Genomic DNA, 20,867 nt, shown 5'->3' on the forward strand with positions numbered 1-20,867 from the left:
TTCCAATCAGTTTCTGTCACATCTCACTTTGTCTCCGTCTATTCCAATCAGTTTTCATTGTTGTTTGCTATGTCAGGATGTGAGTTGTTCATGCAGGATTTTTTAACCATGCAGAGTCTTTGACTCGCACCATTTTAATATTGAAGAGTTAACGCATTACTGAGCTAAGTCCTTTATCTTTTGATTTTCTTATTATTATTTGTATGACCATCCACTGTAAAGACCATTTAGTTGATATTAGTGAATGGGTTGATTTGTCTGCAGTGAAATGTTCTATTTTTTTAATTATTTTGTTGGTAAGATTTTTTTTTTCATCATGCATAGACCGGTTGTACAGGATTTTCACAGATTTCCATGCAACAAAGCGTCCTATAGTTGTGCTCAATTCTAGCCTGACTGTAATTTCTGCAAGGAGTGCATATCTTCAGGTTGTCCTTGTGTGTGTACAGAAATGCATCCTGAAGAACTGTGAGAAGCTGATAGAGCTGTGTGTCACCAAGTTGTCACAGGACTGGTTTCCCCTGCTGGAACTTCTGGCTATGGTACTCAACCCTCAGTGCAAGTGAGTGGCTTTTACTTCATCTCTAGCTTAGGGCTGTACTTTGTGCAAGGATTACAACGTCTTGTTATTTTTTACCCACTTGTGAGTGGCTTTCAGTTCATTCCACAGTGATTGCCGTAGTGGTGTTTTTGTGGTTAAAAGGTGGCTGTGGTATTTAGGAAGCTTGATCTGTATGTGGAAGTGTGTGTGTGTTAAGACATATCCCTGCTATCGGTATGTATGCCAAATCAATTGCTTGTGCATGTATTTCAAAATCTATCATTTTTGTGATTTTTGTTAGTTGTTAAATCTGTATGTTAACTATAGAAAGTAAAGTTAATGTTTGAAAAATTGATAGTTTTATTTTAGTAGGTTCGTAATTTGATTTGTATACAGAATTTTGCATTTAATGGTTTTAGTTTTGTAAAGGCGTTTAGAACTATATTGCGCCCAATGGATACCCTCATTGTTAATGTTATCATTGCTGTCATGTGTAACTTACTTTCAACCATCCATTTTCCACCTAGTGGTGTTGCTTTTGACTGAAATGATAATATAGACGTCAAGGCGTACAATGTCATTGAAAAAATCATACTTACGTGTTATTGTTCTTGAATTAAGTTTTATCATATTGCTGTCTCTCTTCAGGTTTCATACATACAACTCCTCGCGGCAGTCGGAGACAATTGCAGCGCTGTCCAGCAATGGTCAGCTGACAGAGGAGTCTCTGTTTGCACGCCCCCCTGATCAGCGAACACCGAGGGTAAGTGTCACATTTACTGGTTATCCTTAATTTAGATTTTTAGGACCAGAATGACATAAAGGTTGGATGATGTTATCAGATTAGAAAAGTACCTGGAAGACTGTGTGCAGAGATTGCTCTAACTGAAAGTTTCCAGTATATTTACTAGTTGAAACCAAAAAAATCTCAAAATGCTGGGTATGAATTTTGCAAGCGGACGTAAATACTGGGTGATACTTCGTACGACTGGTTTCTTCCTTACAAATACATATTATGTGTGTTTGACTGGTTGGCATAACAGACTGGTTTTGGTGGGATCCTAGGTTCATACCTTTAATAAAATACAGGTTCTGAAAATGGCTAGCATGTACTGTTTGTGTGCTGTGCAAATATTGATATCTGTCCTTGTACAGAACAGGAGCAGGCACAACATAGGTTCTATTTTTGAGTCACTTGAGAAAAAGTGACTCTATGTAATCGGTCAGTGTTAGTCTGGCCGGCCGGCCGTCCGGCCGGCCGTCCGGCCGTCCGTAGACACCACCTTAACGTTGGACTTTTCTCGGAAACTATCAAAGCGATCGGGCTCATATTTTGTTTAGTCGTGACCTCCAATGACCTCTACACTTTAACGATGGTTTCGTTGACCTTTGACCTTTTTCAAGGTCACAGGTCAGCGTCAAAGGAAAAATTAGACATTTTATATCTTTGACAAAGTTCATCGGATGTGATTGAAACTTTGTAGGATTATTCTTTACATCAAAGTATTTACATCTGTAGCCTTTTACGAACGTTATCAGAAAAACAAGGGAGATAACTAGCCTTTTCTGTTCGGCAACACACAACTTAACGTTGGGCTTTTCTCGGAAACTATAAAAGTGACCGGGCTCAAATTTTATGTGAACGTGACTCATTGTGTTGTGAATAGCAATTTCTTCCTGTCCATCTGATGCCTCATATAATATTCAGAACTGCGAAAGTGACTCGATCGAGCGTTTGCTCTTCTTGTTATTTTCGTGGAATGCCTGTGTCTGCAGCATAGCGTATTTCAATCACTTGAAATAGTCTTTGTGGCGAGCAGAGTTGACCTGACCGGCTGTTAGCTTGTTTCTTTTTTACATGACCCCTGTGTGTGTACTGCATTATTGACTGTTTATAGACTCGTGTATTTCTTTCTTTATTTGTTGTCAATTTTCACAGGGATGGCTTGTGGATCTGGTGAACCGCTTTGGACAGCTGGAGGGCTTCCAGATTCTTCTGGACAGGTTGACCAAGGGGCCTTCCCTGTCTGTGCCCCTTGTGGCCAGTCTCATCAAGTGAGCTGCCTGATATAGTGCAACCCCCTTTTAAGACCTCCCCCCTTTCATCAGTTTCTGGTCATTGCCTCTGTAACTGGGGAGTTCCTTTGTTACCTGGAATTAGCAAAACATATAATTTTGCAGTACAAAGTAGAAAACAAAAGACAAGAAATTCCAACAACAAACATAGAGCATTCCAGGGCTGAAGTAATATGGGACAAGCACCAATACACCAGTCAAGGGCAGAAACTTGTCCTGTTTGTGTTAATAGCCTGGCCTTAATTAACAGAAGAAGCAATGTACACAAGTACTTGTGCCCAAGGGAAACAACGCTATTTACACAAGAAATGATTTTCTACTTGTGTAAATAGCATGACCTCACTGAAAACGCTATTTACACTTATACATGTGTATATAGCCTTAGTAGGCTATGTACACAAGTACTTGTGTAAATTGTATTTTCAGCAAGGCCAAGCTATTTTCACAAGTATGAAAAGTCATATTGTGTAAATAGCGTTTTCAGTGAGGCTGCACTATTTGCACAAGTAGGAAGAAGTGTTTCCTTTGGCCACAAGTACTTGTGTTCATGGCGTCTTCTGTCAAGGCCAGGCTATTTACACAAGTAGGAAGTAACAAATACTGTACTCATGTGAGAACGAAGATGACGAAACTTATGAGGACAAGTAGGAAGAGTTGTAGAAAGGATTTTTCTTGTCTGGTATATTCTTGCATGTCTTGTGCTTGAAAGGGAGGCTGGATGTATAAGCATGCCGGTTCACTCACAGGAATACATATGCACACACTCTTAAATTCTGAGCATAACGTAACATTGTTTGATGCGAATTGAGCAAGTATGAATACGTCCATCGGTCATTGTTGCCAGTAAATGTCATTGTTGCCAGTAAATGTCATTGTTGCCAGTAAATGTCATTGTTGCCAGTAAATGTCTTCTGTCTCTGACTAAACAGCTATGTGTTTTCTTTCTTCCAGGCCGTTTGGTCTCTGCGCTGAAGTGCTAACAACAAACACCATCCAGAAGTACTTCATGCCTATTGTGGTGAGTTTGGAAAACATTTCGGCTTGGAAGTTTCATTGTGGTGAAATTGTTTACGTTCATATTTTTTACTCACTTCGATCGAAAATGTAAACTTAATTAATCAATTGCAAGTCAAGCAGTATGTAAGAAATGTTAAGTCCTTTGTACTGGAAACTTGCATTCTCCCAGTAAGGTAATATATTGTACTACGTTGCAAGCCCCTGGAGCAAATTTTTGATTAGTGCTTTTGTGAACAAGAAACAATTGACAAGTGGCTCTATCCCATCTCCCCCCTTCCCTCCGTCGCGATATAACCTTGAATGGTTGAAAACGACGCTAAACACCAAATAAAGAAAGAAGAATCAATTGCAAGAAATGTAAAACTTGGGCTGCGGCAGATTTAGATTCTGGAAAGCTATTTCAGCACAATCAGATTTTATGAGAACCTTCTGACACAGTGATGACTTACACTAGGCTAGAGTTTTTGACAGCTTCTGGCTGGATGAAGATTGGTGATCTGAGTGTCAGATTGATGTAAACGACCTGTGATTAGTGGAAGATAATCCTAGTTTACCTGTAATGAGTATAAAAAAAAAATTCTAAAAAAATCCCAATCTTGGGTGCAACGGATCATGATTATATCTGTACTTGTCTGCTGGTTGATCACCTTCCATGTGACCGTTATACAGAAGGAATACTGAAAAGCCAATACCAAGACATTTAGTTTGACAGTTCATAACTTTAGAGAGAGGAGAGAGAGAGGGTGTGTGCATGTGTATGCGTATGCACATTGGTGTGGTGTGTGTTGACTCAAGCGTTAAATGTCAAACAGTTGCAACATTTATCATGTGTATGTGTATGCACATTGGTGTGGTGTGTGTTGACTCAAGCATTAAATGTCAAACAGTTGCAACATTTATCATGTGTATGTGTATGCACATTGGTGTGGTGTGTGTTGACTCAAGCGTTAAATGTCAAACAGTTGCAACATTTATCATGTGTATGCGTATGCACATTGGTGTGGTGTGTGTTGACTCAAGCGTTAAATGTCAAACAGTTGCAACATTTATCATGTTTTGCAAAAACTCTACGAATCTAATCACGCAGAATACTGTGCAGAGTCGTAATATATTTAGTGTACATTTGAGCTGACTGTAGGAATCACCAAGGTGTTTGTCTGACAGGAAATTGTCCCCAAGTTTCTGGACAAGCTAACCGACGAGGAGCTGAAGAAGGAATCGAAGACAGAAGCGAAGAACGACGCCCTGTCGTCCATCATCAAGGCGCTGAAACAGCTGGTAAACAGACTGCCTAACCAGGAGGAGACCATCAAGAACCTGGAGATCTTCAGACTCAAGATGATCCTCAGGTAATGCATGGTTAACCCCCCCTCCCCGTGCAGAGGGAGAATGCAGTGTTGTTCCCCCTCCCCATGCAGAGGGAGAATGCAGTGTTGTTCCCCCTCCCCATGCAGAGGGAGAATGCAGTGTTGTTCCCCCTCCCCATGCAGAGGGAGAATGCAGTGTTGTTCCCCCTCCCCATGCAGAGGGAGAATGCAGTGTTGTTCCCCCTCCCCATGCAGAGGGAGAATGCAGTGTTGTTCCCAGGCCGTGGTCTTTGGTCATTTACGCATACTTTCTTGACGCATTGTTCTGACCCAATCACTGCTGTGATTTTGTAGTGGATTGCGTGGTCCAAGGGTACCCAGGTGCCCTAGTATGCCTTTGATGACACAGTGATGACTTACACTAGGCTAGAGTTTTTGACAGCTTCTGGCTGTATGAAGATTGGTGATCTGAGTGTCATATTTTGTTTATTTGTTTAAATCGTTGAAGAGGATCAAATCAAACATACAGACAGCAGGATTAAGATTCAAATCAAGTTTTATAATGATAGCTGAGAGCCTTTAAAGGCATAATAAATGTATGTATGTGCATGTTTTCAGCAAACATAAAACATTCTGCTTATCAGTTATAGAGAAAATTAGTCTTGAAAGAAAGAAACAAAGACAAGACATTTTAAAAGGATAGTTACTTTTGACCCAAGGCCAGTTGAACGTCCGCTCGTTTTGACAAGCAGGATGTCTTCTGACAATCTTTTTTTTTTCCTAGCCTGGACATTTTGACCGATATATATTTTGAATCCTGGTCCAACTGACCTACTATCCTCTGTGTCTGGGAACAACACTGAGAATATTTTGCTGCATTAACTTTGCATGTGTACACTAGCGTCAGTTACGCAATTAATTATACACAAGTGTCACACTCTTTACAGCAAGAAGCCAGGCTTTTCATTGTTGCCATGCGTTGCCATGCGTTGCCATGATCGTATGTCTGGTTGTGAATCATGAGCCTTTGTTGAACTTAGAATCAGAAAGAATTTTTTTTAATCAAGAAAAGTTAGTTGTGGTATGTTTCAGTGATTAACCTTTCTTCTTTTTACATTTTAGTCAAGTTTTGATTAATGTTTTAACGTAGAGGGGGAATCGAGACGAGGGTCGTGGTGTGTGTGTGTGTGTGTGTGTGTGTGTGTGTGTAGAGCGATTCAGAGCAAACTACTAGACCGATCTTTATGAAATTTTACATGAAAGTTCCTGGGTATGATATCCCCAGACGTTTTTTTCTTTTTTTCGATAAATGTCTTTGATGACGTCATATCCGGCTTTTTGTGAAAGTTGAGGCGGCACTGTCACACCCTAATTTTTCAATCAAATTGATTGACATTTTTGTAAAGCAATCTTCGACGAAGGCCGGACTTCGGTATTGCATTTCAGCTTGGTGGCTTAAAAACTAATGAATGAGTTTGGTCATTAAAAATCTGAACATTGTAATTAAAAAAAAATTGTTTATAAAATGATCCAAATTTACGTTAATCTTATTCTTCATCATTTTCTAATTCCAAAAACATATAAATATGTTATATTTGGATTAAAAACAAGCTCTGAAAATTAAAAATTTCTGATCAAAATAAAATTTCCGAAATCGATTTAAAAACAATTTCGTCTTATTCCTTGTCGGTTCCTGATTCCAAAAACATATCGATATGATATGTTTGGATTAAAAACACGCTCAGAAAGTTAAAACGAAGAGAGGTACAGAAAAGCATGCTATGCAGCACAGCAGTAAACTACCGGACCGATCTACCGCGCTAAACAGGCTCGTCAGTTTCACTGCGTTTTGCACGAGCGGCGGACTACGGTCATTGTTAAAAAATGCAGTGCGTTCAGTTTCATTCTGTGAATTCCACAGCTTGACTAAATGTAGTAATTTCGCCTTACGCGGCTTGTTTGATTCATGATTTGGAAAGTTGACAGTCTATTCATTTCAGATTTCCTAAAGATGTAATAGATGAAGCCAGGGGGTATACACAGTCAATCAGAGTTTTTTTGCCTTGCGTGTTCAAAGGTTGCTGCAGATTTCGTCTTTCAACGGCAAAATGAATGCTCTGAATGAGGTCAACAAGGTCATCACCAATGTCTCGTTTCACGCCAGTCGACACACGCCCCTTGAGGAGGATGAGTGGCTTACTGCAGAGAAAATGGCTGTGAGTACTTGTTCTTCGGCTCTTTCTCTCTCAAAAATGTTTGCCCGTGTTAAGCCAGACATGGTACATCTTCACAATATTGCGTAAAACAGCAACATTGGAGAGAACAAATTCCAGAAGCTTTAATTGTCTGCTGTGGCTGTGATTTTGTAGTGGAGAGAGTAGGCTGAGGGTACATAGTGGAGAGAGTAGTCTGAGGATACATAGGTCCCCTGTTTGTCCACGTCTTTAGCCTTTGATGACACAGTGATGACTTACACTAGGCTAGAGTTTTTGACAGCTTCTGGCTGGATGAAGATTGGTGATCTGAGTGTCATATTTTCTTCAATCATTTAAGAGGATCAAATCAAACATACAGACTGCAGTCAAGTTTCATCTTGATAGATGAGAGCTTTGTAAGGCGTAATAAATTTATCGATGTGCAAGTTTTTCAGCAAACATAAAACATTCAGCTTATTATAATATCACTTATCAGTCAGAGAGAAAATTAGTCTTGAAAACAAAGAAAGACAACATTTTGTAGAAGGAGAATTACCACTGGTCTGTTTCTGACCTTGCTTTGATAAAAAGGTTCATGATGGGACCAAGGTCTTAATCGCAGTTTCTACTTTCCTTATGTAAAACCTTATGTCCATGGTAAAATTAGGACAAGGAAAAAAGTCAATGTTTCTGATTCCCCGACAGATTTTTTCCTTTTCACCCCTAGAACTTATTTTTCCGACCGCCCCCCACCCACACTGATCAATTTGCCAAATGGGTTGATTAGCATCATCTTTATCATCTGCTACAGGAATGGATTCAGGAGCACAATGTTCTATCAATCGTGTTGCGGGACAGCCTGCATCAGCCACAGTATGCAGAGAAGCTGGAGAAAATCCTGCGTTTTATGATCAAGGAAAAAGCTCTGACCATGGAGGACCTGGACAGACTGTGGGATGCTCAGGTTTGTGTGCAGTACAATAGATGAACTCCGCAAGTAACTGTCAGGTTTGTGTGCAGTACAATAGATGAACTCCGCAAGTAACTGTCAGGTTTGTGTGCAGTACAATAGATGAACTCCGGAAGTAACTGTCAGGTTTGTGTGCAGTACAATAGATGAACTCCGCAAGTAACTGTCAGGTTTGTGTGCAGTACAATAGATGAACTCCGCAAGTAACTGTCAGGTTTGTGTGCAGTACAATAGTTGAACTCCGCAAGTAACTGTCAGGTTTGTGTGCAGTACAATAGATGAACTCCGGAAGTAACTGTCAGGTTTGTGTGCAGTACAATAGATGAACTCCGCAAGTAACTGTCAGGTTTGTGTGCAGTACAATAGATGAACTCCGCAAGTAACTGTCAGGTTTGTGTGCAGTACAATAGATGAACTCCGCAAGTAACTGTCAGGTTTGTGTGCAGTACAATAGATGAACTCCGCAAGTAACTGTCAGGTTTGTGTGCAGTACAATAGATGAACTCCGCAAGTAACTGTCAGGTTTGTGTGCAGTACAATAGATGAACTCCGCAAGTAACTGTCAGGTTTGTGTGCAGTACAATAGATGAACTCCGCAAGTAACTGTCAGGTTTGTGTGCAGTACAATAGATGAACTCCGGAAGTAACTGTCAGGTTTGTGTGCAGTACAATAGATGAACTCCGCAAGTAACTGTCAGGTTTGTGTGCAGTACAATAGATGAACTCCGGAAGTAACTGTCAGGTTTGTGTGCAGTACAATAGATGAACTCCGGAAGTAACTGTCAGGTTTGTGTGCAGTACAATAGATGAACTCCGGAAGTAACTGTCAGGTTTGTGTGCAGTACAATAGATGAACTCCGGAAGTAACTGTCAGGTTTGTGTGCAGTACAATAGATGAACTCCGGAAGTAACTGTCAGGTTTGTGTGCAGTACAATAGATGAACTCCGGAAGTAACTGTCAGGTTTGTGTGCAGTACAATAGATGAACTCCGGAAGTAGCTGTCAGGTTTGTGTGCAGTACAATAGATGAACTCCGGAAGTAACTGTCAGGTTTGTGTGCAGTACAATAGATGAACTCCGGAAGTACCTGTCAGGTTTGTGTGCAGTACAATAGATGAACTCCGGAAGTAACTGTCAGGTTTGTGTGCAGTACAATAGATGAACTCCGGAAGTAACTGTCAGGTTTGTGTGCAGTACAATAGATGAACTCCGGAAGTAACTGTCAGGTTTGTGTGCAGTACAATAGATGAACTCCGGAAGTAACTGTCAGGTTTGTGTGCAGTACAATAGATGAACTCCGGAAGTAACTGTCAGGTTTGTGTGCAGTACAATAGATGAACTCCGGAAGTAACTGTCAGGTTTGTGTGCAGTACAATAGATGAACTCCGGAAGTAACTGTCAGGTTTGTGTGCAGTACAATAGATGAACTCCGGAAGTACCTCTGTCGGGTTTGTATTGGTTGTGCAAGAATGAATACTCTAGCATTTGTTGAGACAAACTTTCCACACATGCTTCTTGTCCACGTTTGACACAGCCCTCACTAGTGACTGGCCTATAACGTGGCATGGAAAGGTTTGCCTCACTAGTGACTTGCCTATAACGTGGCATGGAAAGGTTTGCCTATAACGTGGCATGGAAAGTTTGCCTCAATAAAAACAAGAGCATTCACTCTTTCACAACACATACAAACCCAAGCAGAGTTATTTCCGAACATCATTAATTTAATACAGTACAACTTTATTGTCTCATTTGTGGGGACAGATTTTGTTTTTCCAATTTAAACATGTAATCTTCAGGGAAGAGTGTGTGTGTACTTCACTATTTATTTCAATGTTTCCAGAATTTGCCTTGATCACTTGAAAAAATGTCTGACGGCCAGTGGAGAAATTTCTCTGCAGAGGTTAAATAATAATAATGATAATAATAAATAACTTTTCTATAGTGCGAGTGCCATCCATTGGCTCCAGGCGCTTTACAAATTCATTCTAAAACAAATTAAACGAGCATACAAATAACTGAGATAAAACAAGAAACTAAGCAAACTGGGCTTACATTGTTAAACACACACTCACACACGCAAGCACGCACCCACACACACACGCAAGCAAGCACGCACACACACATGCACACACACACACACATGCACACACACACACACACACACACACACGCGCGCGCAGTCATATGATTAACAGAGAGACCACACAGTCATACTGGGTAGAGAGTTCCCAAGCAGAAATAGTTATGGCGAGTCTAGAGGAGGCTAAGTAATGGCTTTACGAAACAAGTATGTTTTGAGTTGTGTTTTGAAGGAGGAAAAGCTACTTGCACCCATAAAAGGGATGAGAAATTGCAAGTTTTTATTTTCATTTTTACCTTTGTTTCAGTCCGGGAAGCACGATGCCATTGTGAAGAATGTGCACGACTTGCTGGCCAAGCTTGCATGGGACTTCACGCCAGAGCAGCTGGACCATCTTTTTGAGTGTTTCCAGGTCAGTGGTGGGAGTCCTTTAAACATGCTGAAAGAAAAAGGAAAGACTAGATTCCTAGAAAACTGTCAATTTAGCCTGAAGACTTTATTAGGAAACTGTGATTTAAGAACGGAGGTTAGCAAACGAGAAGAAGAATGGGGGTTCATTTTATTGGATGTTTGGATGTTTCAGTAGAAAGTATGTGGTTTGGGTCTAGTCAACGCCTTCAGCACACCTTTGTTTCAGTAGAAAGTATGTGGTTTGGGTCTAGTCAACGCCTTCAGCACACCTTTGTTTCAGTAGAAAGTATGTGGTTTTGGTCTAGTCAACGCCTTCAGCACACCTTTGTTTCAGTAGAAAGTATGTGGTTTGGGTCTAAAGATGTTATTAGAAAACTATCATAAACCACCCAAAACTAAAATCACATAGACTATGTGATTTTAGTATTGGGTGTTTTAAAAAAAAACCTTACTGACAGATGGTTATGCTGGATGGAGTTTAGCCGTATTTCTTCTTCGTTAGCTGTTTGAAGTGTTGAAGAAAATTGTTAATGTGCTAACAGGGCAGCTGGAGCAATGCTAGCAAGAAGCAGCGTGAAAAGTTGCTGGAGCTGATCAGACGTCTGGCGGAGGACGACAAAGAAGGGGTCATGGCTCACAAGGTAGGCCTTAGAATCAAATGTAAAATGTGTACTCTGGGTTTACTTGTTTAAATGTATTTTGCATGGTACATTGATTCTGTGAGGTTATGGATAGAACTGTGTTTTGCATGGTACATTGATTCTGTGAGGTTATCGATAGAACTGTGTTTTGCATGGTACATTGATTCTGTGAGGTTATGGATAGAACTGTGTTTTGCATGGTACATTGATTCTGTGAGGTTATCGATAGAGCTGTGTTTGATTGTTTACTCTGTGTTATTGATAGAAATAAAAAAGATAGATTGCTAACGTTCCAAAATTCAGAATAAAAAAACAAGCAAGAAAGCAAGCGAGTTTCATCGATGATTTTTGAGATAAGTTCAGTATTTGTATGGGAAGTGTGTGATAAATCTTTGTTTGATCGTTTACTCTTGGTAGTTGTTGATAGAACTATTTTTGGTCATGTATTCTTTGTTGTTATTGATAACACTTTGCTTTGGCATTTACTCCTTGTTATTTGAACTTTTTTTTTATCACTGACTTTAAGTTGTTTGTGATAGAACTTTTGTTTTAGCATTTATTCTTGGTGTTTACATCACAGTATTTGGCATGTGGATTTATAAGTGAATATGAAGAGATATCAAGACAAACATGTACTCAGCGCATTGTTTAAAATGTAATACAGATGAATTAGTAGTTGTGCAAAGGTTACAATTATTGAGGTGACGTTTTCTGATGAAAAAAGAATAAGAATTGACGTTTGTGTCGCGTCCTTAGGTGCTGACGTTGCTATGGAACCTAGCCCATAGCGACGACGTTCCCACGGAGATCATGGACCAAGCACTGACCGCTCACATCAAGATTCTGGACTACAGCTGCTCACAGGTATGTGTTGCCTGCACGTTTTGTCACAAGATTTTTCAATAATTTCGTGAGGAAAATAGAAAATGTTGGCAAAAATTTTTTTAACTGAAACCCGTGTATTTATTCACAGTAGAGTATATAAATCCTTTGCATTTATTTACGAAAACATTCAGCTTAACCTGTTGTTTTGTAATGAATTAGATTATGGTGTGATCTTTAATGCTTGTGAAGATATTTTGTGTGATTTGTGGATATTTTTCTCCATACCCGAAAGGCCCAGGATTGAATGAAAAACGTGAAACATCTCTGCCTTGACATGTACACCTTTTGGTTAAATAGACCCACACTTTATAACGTTTGTTTTCTCTTCACTGTGTTGTTGTTTAGTATTTCTTTCATTATGATTTTGATAAGTCTTGCAGTGTTAATTATAATAAGATCAATTGATGGCATAATGTTTGATTGATTTTACATGTGATGGCCGTTCAAAATATTATTCTGCTGGTGGTAACTATTTCATAACATTACTATGCATTTTATTTAGCTGTGTGCATTTTGATTAGTTTCTATTTCTATTCTCTCTTTATTTTTATATATATATATTTTTTTTAATTTAATCTAAAGACATGTACACCTTTTGGTTAAATAGACCCACACTTTATAACGTTTTCCTTTTTTCCTTTGATAAACTCATACCTGAATAATAAGGGTTACCACTCAAAGCATGCAATTGAGTGCCTTCATGATTGCTATATCTAGTCGTCATGGCAGGATCGGGATGCACAGAAAATCCAGTGGATCAACCGCTTCGTGGAGGAGTTGAAGAGCGACAAGTGGGTCCTGCCTGCCCTCAAACAGATCAGAGAAATCTGCCAGCTTTTTCCAGAGGTATTGGATCCCTCACTACCCTCCTCTTCCCCAGACACACTATGCACTCCTTCCCCACTCGCACGTCAACACAAACACAAGCCACACTCTCACTACCCTCCTCTTCCCCAGACACACTATGCACTCCTTCCCCACTCGCACGTCAACACAAACACAAGCCACACTCTCACCACCCTCATCTTCCCCAGACACACTATGCACTCCTTCCCCACTCGCACGTCAACACAAACACAAGCCACACTCTCACCACCCTCATCTTTCCCAGACACACTATGCACTCCTTCCCCACTCGCACGTCAACACAAACACAAGCCACACTCTCTCCACCCTCCTCTTCCCCAGACACACTATGCACTCCTTCCCCACTCGCACGTCAACACAAACACAAGCCACACTCTCACTACCCTCCTCTTCCCCAGACACACTATGCACTCCTTCCCCACTCGCACGTCAACTTTAACACAAGTCACACTCTCACCACCCTCATCTTCCCCAGACACACTATGCACTCCTTCCCCACTCGCACGTCAACACAAACACAAGCCACACTCTCACCACCCTCATCTTCCCCAGACACACTATGCACTCCTTCCCCACTCGCACGTCAACACAAACACAAGCCACACTCTCACCACCCTCATCTTTCCCAGACACACTATGCACTCCTTCCCCACTCGCACGTCAACACAAACACAAGCCACACTCTCTCCACCCTCCTCTTCCCCAGACACACTATGCACTCCTTCCCCACTCGCACGTCAACACAAACACAAGCCACACTCTCTCCACCCTCCTCTTCCCCAGACACACTATGCACTCCTTCCCCACTCGCACATCAACACAAACACAAGCCACACTCTCTCCACCCTCCTCTTCCCCAGACACACTATGCACTCCTTCCCCACTCGCACGTCAACACAAACACAAGCCACACTCTCTCCACCCTCCTCTTCCCCAGACACACTATGCACTCCTTCCCCACTCGCACGTCAACACAAACACAAGCCACACTCTCACCACCCTCCTCTTCCCCAGACACACTATGCACTCCTTCCCCACTCGCACGTCAACACAAACACAAGCCACACTCTCTCCACCCTCCTCTTCCCCAGACACACTATGCACTCCTTCCCCACTCGCACGTCGACACAAACACAAGCCACACTCTCACCACCCTCCTCTTCCCCAGACACACTATGCACTCCTTCCCCACTCGCACGTCAACTTAAACACAAGCCACACTCTCACCACCCTCCTCTTTCCCAGACACACTATGCACTCCTTCCCCACTCGCACGTCGACACAAACACAAGCCACACTCTCTCCACCCTCCTCTTCCCCAGACACACTATGCACTCCTTCCCCACTCGCACGTCAACTTAAACACAAGCCACACTCTCACTACCCTCCTCTTCCCCAGACACACTATGCACTCCTTCCCCACTCGCACGTCAACACGAACACAAGCCACACTCTCACCACCCTCCTCTTCCCCAGACACAGTATGCACTCCTTCCCCACTCGCACGTCAACACAAACACAAGCCACACTCTCACCACCCTCTTCCCCAGACACACTATGCACTCCTTCCCCACTCGCACGTCAACACGAACACAAGCCACACTCTCACCACCCTCCTCTTCCCCAGACACACTATGCACTCCTTCCCCACTCGCACGTCGACACAAACACAAGCCACACTCTGGCCGCCCTCATCGTCGCAACTTTGACTTGATGATGGTTTATGTGTTTCTCTAAGAAAGGATTACATTTAGGAAGATCACTTGAATGGTTTGAACAGGTTGCCTCTCTCTCTACATGTCTCTTCTTGGGAAGGATTTTGCAAGTGTTGTCTTACACTTCTCAGTTCTTAATTGTTGAGATCTTCTGTTGGGATGTCTTTGAAATGAAGGAATTCTTGTATCAGGCCTCTTTTACTTATAAGATGTGGATATTCACTGGAGTAGGGAGAAGGGACCTCATCATTTAGTGAAAGGTGTTTTTTTCAAAAATGTTTTGGTCAGGAATGTATGGTAATCTATTGACAGTTTTGTGCCTGAGTAGAGTGTTTTTAAACAAAAATGTTTCTTCTTTTTGTTGATTGCAATGAATCTGTGGCCTATTTGCTTAAACTGAATATTATCAGCGTCCTCAACAGGCCCCACAGAACTTTCCCCACACGCAGAGGGCGCCCCACATGTACTACCGCAACAACGTGATTGGTCAGCTGCAGAACCAGCACTCCATCGTCATGCTAGTCTCGCAGAATCTCTCAGCCTACATGCAGCGAGCAAAGCAGTACGCTCAAGGTCAGTGACTTCATCCTCAGACTCCTATTGGCTGGGTCAGGTGGCCTTCTTGGATAGACCTTGCTCTGTGTTTAAACATATCGCTCTTATCCTGTGTAAAAGCCGAAAACAATATATGGTGATTTACTAGATGGTTTCCACAAGACGTTAGGTTAAATGTGCACAGATGTTTGTGTAAATTGTTATTGGTGTTGAGATTGCTTGAACAGTTTGACACAGTGATGACTGTTATACTAGGCTAGAGTTTTTGACAGCTTCTGGCTGGATGAAGATTGGTGATCCGAGTGTCATTCTGGTTCAAACTTTTATTACCGTATTTGACTGACTACAAGCCGCGACTTTTTTTCAAAAAAAATCGCGTTGCGGCTTATAAAAAGATGCGGCTAAAACGTTACCTAAACTTGAATAGCATTCACCTAATGGAAGTCGCCGCGGATTTTCATTTCGCTCGATTAGCGATTACTGGTACTTTATTAGCTCTCTACTCAAGACTCGGCGCTTTTCTCTTTCTTTCGCGAATCTTCGTTTGTCAACAAGTCGTCGTGACAAGATAGCGTACAGAGAAACACCGGATGTATCAGGATCTCGCGCGCGCGCGATTTCGTTTTTTTGTGTCTCGCGATAGTTGGAGGAGCGAGAGCCGCCATGTTGTGTTTTTGTCTGCTCGAAATGTGCGCAAAAGTCGTAAATCATCCCAAAAAAGCTTATTCCGGGCGGGACTACATGTGTGTGTTGGTTACAAATTGTGTGTGTGATATTTTTCTTTAAACCTTTTCACTTTTCTTTGTTTCACTTGTTTAGTCTCGGAGCCGATTTCGCCAAATACCGTACTTTCGTTTGCCTGGTTGTTTTGATTGATTGACACAATCTGATTATATTTTTTTCGACGGCGGCTAATATAGTGACGCGGCCTATACGTGGCTCGTCCCAATTTTTTTTTTAAAGTCGGGGGTGCGGGTTATAAAACGGTGCGTCTTGTAATCCGTCAAATACGGTATGCTTATTTGAATATGCTTTATTTTGTTTTGGGTTTTTGTTGTTGCTGTTCGTTTTTTGTTTGGTTTTTGTTGTATTTTCATGTTGTTTTCTTTGTGTGTTTTTTCTTTGTACTGCAGGTTGTTGTTCTCATTTCATATCCTTGTCTTCCTCTTTCAGAACACCCGACAGAAGAGCCGGTCAACATTTTGCCTGACGGGCGATTTCATCACATTACTCAGGTGCAAGAAAGACTCAGATTTCTCAGGTATGAATCTTAGAAAAATCAGTAGTTATGGAAAATTGAATATGTTACGATTTGTTGTTGTTGTAATTTTAGAGACGGAAGTTTTTGCCACAGTTACGGTGATGTGTTTATGTGTTATGTAAGAGCTGGAAGGTGTTTATAATTTAAACGTAGGCCTGTTTTTTTGCTAGTTTGTTTGATTTAAAAGTCTATTTTTAACCTAAATGTTATTTTATGTCAGTTCTGTGTGTTGTTCGTGTTGATCTGTGCTAACTATTTGCCTGAATTTTAGTATTTGTGAAATGTTGAATTTTAATGTGTAATGCTGTTTATCTTCTCAACAGGAGATTGCTAATTTGCAGTGAATAGTGCAATGTAAGAATGTTTTATTATTATTACAGTTGAGTTTGGTATGTTAATTTTGACAATATCTTGTATCTAGATATATATGTCATCTGCAGATGTAATATTTTGATATACTAATAGCTTTATTTATTAATCCACTCTCTTAATAATTTGTCATTTATTTATTACAGGTTTCTGCTAAAAGATGGCCAGCTCTGGTTATGTGAACCTCAAGCAAGACAGGTACAAGTCGAATTTTGGTTTTCTGTTTTTTTCACAAATTAGTTTATACAAGTTTCTGTTTTAAGCATTTATGATAAGGCAAAATCTCAGTTTTTCACTGCAGCCTAGAAAGGAGGGATCTCATGCATACATTATTTATTAAACAGGTTCGAGATCATGTTCAATAAAAACAATGGGTATTTCATTGAGTTTGGATGTCAGAGAAGAGATCATGTTCAATAAAAACAATGGGTATTTCATTGAGTTTGGATGTCAGAGAAGAGTAACTTTCCTTGTTCAGTCTGCAAAATTAAGTTTTGTAATTGTCCACAAATTCTTTTAGACAGGTAAAAAACAAGTCTGGGGTGAGGGGGGAAAAAGGTCAGACAGGGAATCGGAAACATTTATTTTCTGCATGCAAGTATGAATGAGTTTTATTTAATAGCAAACAGAATTTTTGTTTCATACAGATTTGGCAGTCGCTAGCTGAAGAAGCCATCTACATCTCGGACAGGGAAGCTTGCTTCAAGTGGTTTGCAAAGGTAAGGTGCAGAGCTTTGTTTGTTTCATTAAATTACATATTCTTACTCCGAATCACATATAGCATTGACACAGTCCGAGATGCTAAGGTCTGAAAAGGCTACCCGTCTTAAACAATTTTAAAGGGAAGCAACCCCACCAAAAAAAGTCTAAACGTGGCCATGGTAATGACCATATACCCGGGGAGTTACCTCGCATCTCAGACTGTGTCAATGCTATATGTGATTCGGGTAAGTATATTAATCAAATGAAAATTTATTATTAAAATTTTTGATTAAATTACATATTCTTACTCCGAGTCACATATTAGCATTGACGCAGTCGAGATGCTAGGTTGACTGAAAAACGCTATCCCGTCTATAGTATAAGGGAAGCAACCCAAGCAAAAAAGTAGCAAGCTTGCTACCCTGGGTTGCCTCCCGTAGCGTGCATCACGCCACAGATCTCGTACCCGATACGAGACACCCTCATTCGACATCTTTCAGCCAGAGAGACAGGTCGTGCTTGATTTCGCTCCTAGGCCGGTTTTGCTGTCTGCTTGACACCTACCGGCCTCGGCTCCCCGTCTGCTCATAGCTGTTTCTAGCGGTGAGATTGTTCCTTTTTGTTGTTGTTTGCATTGTCATTCTGCTGAGAATTTTTCCGTCCGCGGACTTACGAATTTTGCTCAGTAGTTTGTTGCTGTGGCCGCCATTTTGGTCGCCATTTTTCGCTTACACGTGGTGTTTTTTGCTGGTTAGTTTGGGTCCGTGCTACGGACTTTGAGCGTTTACCAGTAGCATTGGTAGCTGCTTGTAGCTGGTACGTTAGTGCTAGTTATTCTGCTGAAGTTTTACGTCCTAGAGACTTGTGTATTTTCAGTAGTTTGTTTTTCTCGTGTGACAGCATGTCTGATAGTGAGAAAAGCGAGCGGCTAAGGCCGAGGTTAGGGGCAAAGGCCCTGTTAAACCTAAGTCCTCGGCTTCCACCTCTTCTGCTGGAACCCCACGGTTCACGTTTCTGACCCGAAGACTAACTTCGTTTTTCCTGTGCCTATTTAGGCTCCGGAGGAAACTTCGTCTGGCTCGTGGGCGGCGGGTGTGGCCGCTACCACGGCCGTTTCTACCCTTGTACCTGCGCCGGAGGCTGGCGCTCTTGTTGCTAGCTTTTTGTCTTCTTTGATTCCAGAAATTCGGACGTCTCGTTCGTACAGAAATGTCGCGGACGGACCCTGTTTCCAGCTCTGCCTCCCTCCCGGGGGTGTGCGACCCTCGGTCGTTGGCTTCCTTTGTTCCTGATCGCCTGTCCAGCCTGCTGGCTTCTGCGATGGTTCTGGAGTCCGTGCACAGGGAGGCGTTTCTCTTCTCGGCCGGCGCTCGGTGGCTTCCGCTTGCGGGAGTGCACCTGAGCAGGTCCCTTTGGGGATACGGTCGACACAAGGTATGTGCTCGCAGCAGCCGTCCGCGGCAGCTGCACTTCCGGTTCCCGGAAGTAGTGGTTCACTGGTTGCGGACAGACCATGGTCCCCTCCGGTTCGAGCTGCGCTTTACGTAAGCAGTCGTTCGCGGCAGCTTCCTTCCGGCTCCGGCCGGAAGTGGTGGTTCACTGGTTGCGGACAGACCATGGTCCCCTCCGGTTCGAGCTGCTCTTTACGTAAGCAGTCGTTCGCGGCAGCTTCCTTCCGGCTCCGGCCGGAAGTGGTGGTTCACTGGTTGCGGACAGACCATGGTCCCATCCGGTTCGAGCTGCGCTTTACGTAAGCAGCCGTTCGCGGCAGCTTCGCTTCCGGCTCCGGCCGGAAGTGTTGGTTCACTGGTTTGCGGACAGCCCATGGTCCCTTCCGGTTCGAGCCTTGCCCTGCTACAGCAGCCGTTTCCGGCAGCTGCTCTTCCTGCCTGGGCAGGAAATGTAGGTCAAACGGGTCGTGCACAGTCATCTGTCACTTCCGGTTCCGGCCTAGGGCTTGCGGCAGCTTCGCTTCCGGCTCCGGCCGGAAGTGTTGGTTCACTGGTTTGCGGACAGCCCATGGTCCCTTCCGGTTCGAGCCTTGCCCTGCTACAGCAGCCGTTTCCGGCAGCTGCTCTTCCTGCCTGGGCAGGAAATGTAGGTCAAACGGGTCGTGCACAGTCATCTGTCACTTCCGGTTCCGGCCTAGGGCTCCCGGGTTGTGGCTTGCAGACTCCTCAGCACCAGCTATGGCATAGTTCTGCTGTTGCGTCTGCACTCCCTGCTCCTCCCGGCTTTTCCGGTTCGGTTCCCGCTGCTTCCGTTGTGTCGCCGGTGAATTTCGAATACGGTGGTTCTCCTGGGCATACAGGCTTTTTGCCTCTGTTGGGACAGCAGCAGCCACCCACTTCGGTGGTGGCCGCTAGCTCCTCTCTTCAGCTGCCTTCGGTTGTTGGTGACTCTCATCTTCCTCTTAGTCAGGGGTGCGAGTTTCACCGATGGCCAACAGGATGGGCGTTCGGCTTACGGCCTTCCCTCGCAGCGTCATTTGTCGGGTTCTTTTGGCTATGAGCCGTCCCCTTCCGGTGGCGTTTCGGACTTCGGGTCCGTGTGCGAGGAGCAGCTGCCTTCGGCGGCTCTGGCCAGCTTCCGAATTTACGTCAGCAGTCGTTCGCGGCAGCCGCTTCCAGCTCCGGCCGGAAGTAGAGGTTCACTTGCTAGTGCACAGACTACTGTCACGTCTGGTTCGAGCCTTGTCCTATGACAGCGGTCGCCCGCGACAGCTGTTCTTCCGGTTCCGACCGGAAGTGTAGGTTCACTGGTTAGTGCACAGGCTACTGTCACGTCCGGTTCGAGCCTTGCCTTACGTCGGCAGTCGTACGCGACAGCGGCACTTCCGGTTCACGGAAGTAGTGCCTCGTTGGAAGGTGGACAAATAATGATCCCATCCTGCTTGAGCTGCGCTATACGTAAGCAGTCGTTCGCGACAGCTTCTCTTCCGGCTCCGGCTGGAAATGTTAGTTCATCGGTGTGTGGGCAGCCCATGGCCCTTTCCGGTTTGAGCTTTGCCCTTTGCACGGCAGCCATTTCCGGCAGCTTCGCTTCCGGCCTTGGCAGGAGGGTAGGTCAAGCGGGTAGTGCACAGGTTACTGTCACTTCCGGTTCTGGCCTACGGCCTACCTTTGGGTTCCGAGCTTCAGCTCGTAGGTGGCTCAGCACCAGCTTTGGCATAGCGCTGCTGTTGCTGCCGCACTTCCGGCTCCTCCCGGATTTTCCGGTTCAGTTCCCGCTGCTTCCGTTTGGTCGCCGGTGAATTTCGAACAAGGCTTGCCCTA

The 20,867-nt window shown here is 43.2% G+C and overlaps 1 protein-coding gene across 4 annotated transcripts in view; it reads left to right on the forward strand.

Annotated features, from left to right (window-relative positions):
• LOC138946235 (ubiquitin carboxyl-terminal hydrolase 9X-like) overlaps positions 1–20,867 on the forward strand; it is a 72,078-nt gene that overhangs the window by 3,164 nt on the left and 48,047 nt on the right. For 2 of the 4 annotated variants that reach the window (XM_070317762.1, XM_070317764.1), the window contains exons 5-19: positions 450–562; positions 1,190–1,304; positions 2,481–2,596; positions 3,569–3,635; positions 4,799–4,983; positions 7,019–7,157; positions 7,948–8,100; positions 10,494–10,598; positions 11,140–11,238; positions 11,995–12,102; positions 12,841–12,969; positions 15,128–15,278; positions 16,434–16,521; positions 17,037–17,088; positions 17,538–17,609. In XM_070317762.1, the coding sequence (XP_070173863.1) occupies positions 450–562; positions 1,190–1,304; positions 2,481–2,596; positions 3,569–3,635; positions 4,799–4,983; positions 7,019–7,157; positions 7,948–8,100; positions 10,494–10,598; positions 11,140–11,238; positions 11,995–12,102; positions 12,841–12,969; positions 15,128–15,278; positions 16,434–16,521; positions 17,037–17,088; positions 17,538–17,609 (1,692 nt within the window). The remainder of the gene's footprint in view (positions 1–449; positions 563–1,189; positions 1,305–2,480; positions 2,597–3,568; positions 3,636–4,798; positions 4,984–7,018; positions 7,158–7,947; positions 8,101–10,493; positions 10,599–11,139; positions 11,239–11,994; positions 12,103–12,840; positions 12,970–15,127; positions 15,279–16,433; positions 16,522–17,036; positions 17,089–17,537; positions 17,610–20,867) is intronic. The other 2 variants (XM_070317763.1, XM_070317765.1) reach the window with 1 other exon arrangement.

This window comes from Littorina saxatilis, linkage group LG13 (assembly GCF_037325665.1).
Source record: "Littorina saxatilis isolate snail1 linkage group LG13, US_GU_Lsax_2.0, whole genome shotgun sequence".
NCBI lineage: Eukaryota > Metazoa > Mollusca > Gastropoda > Littorinimorpha > Littorinidae > Littorina > Littorina saxatilis.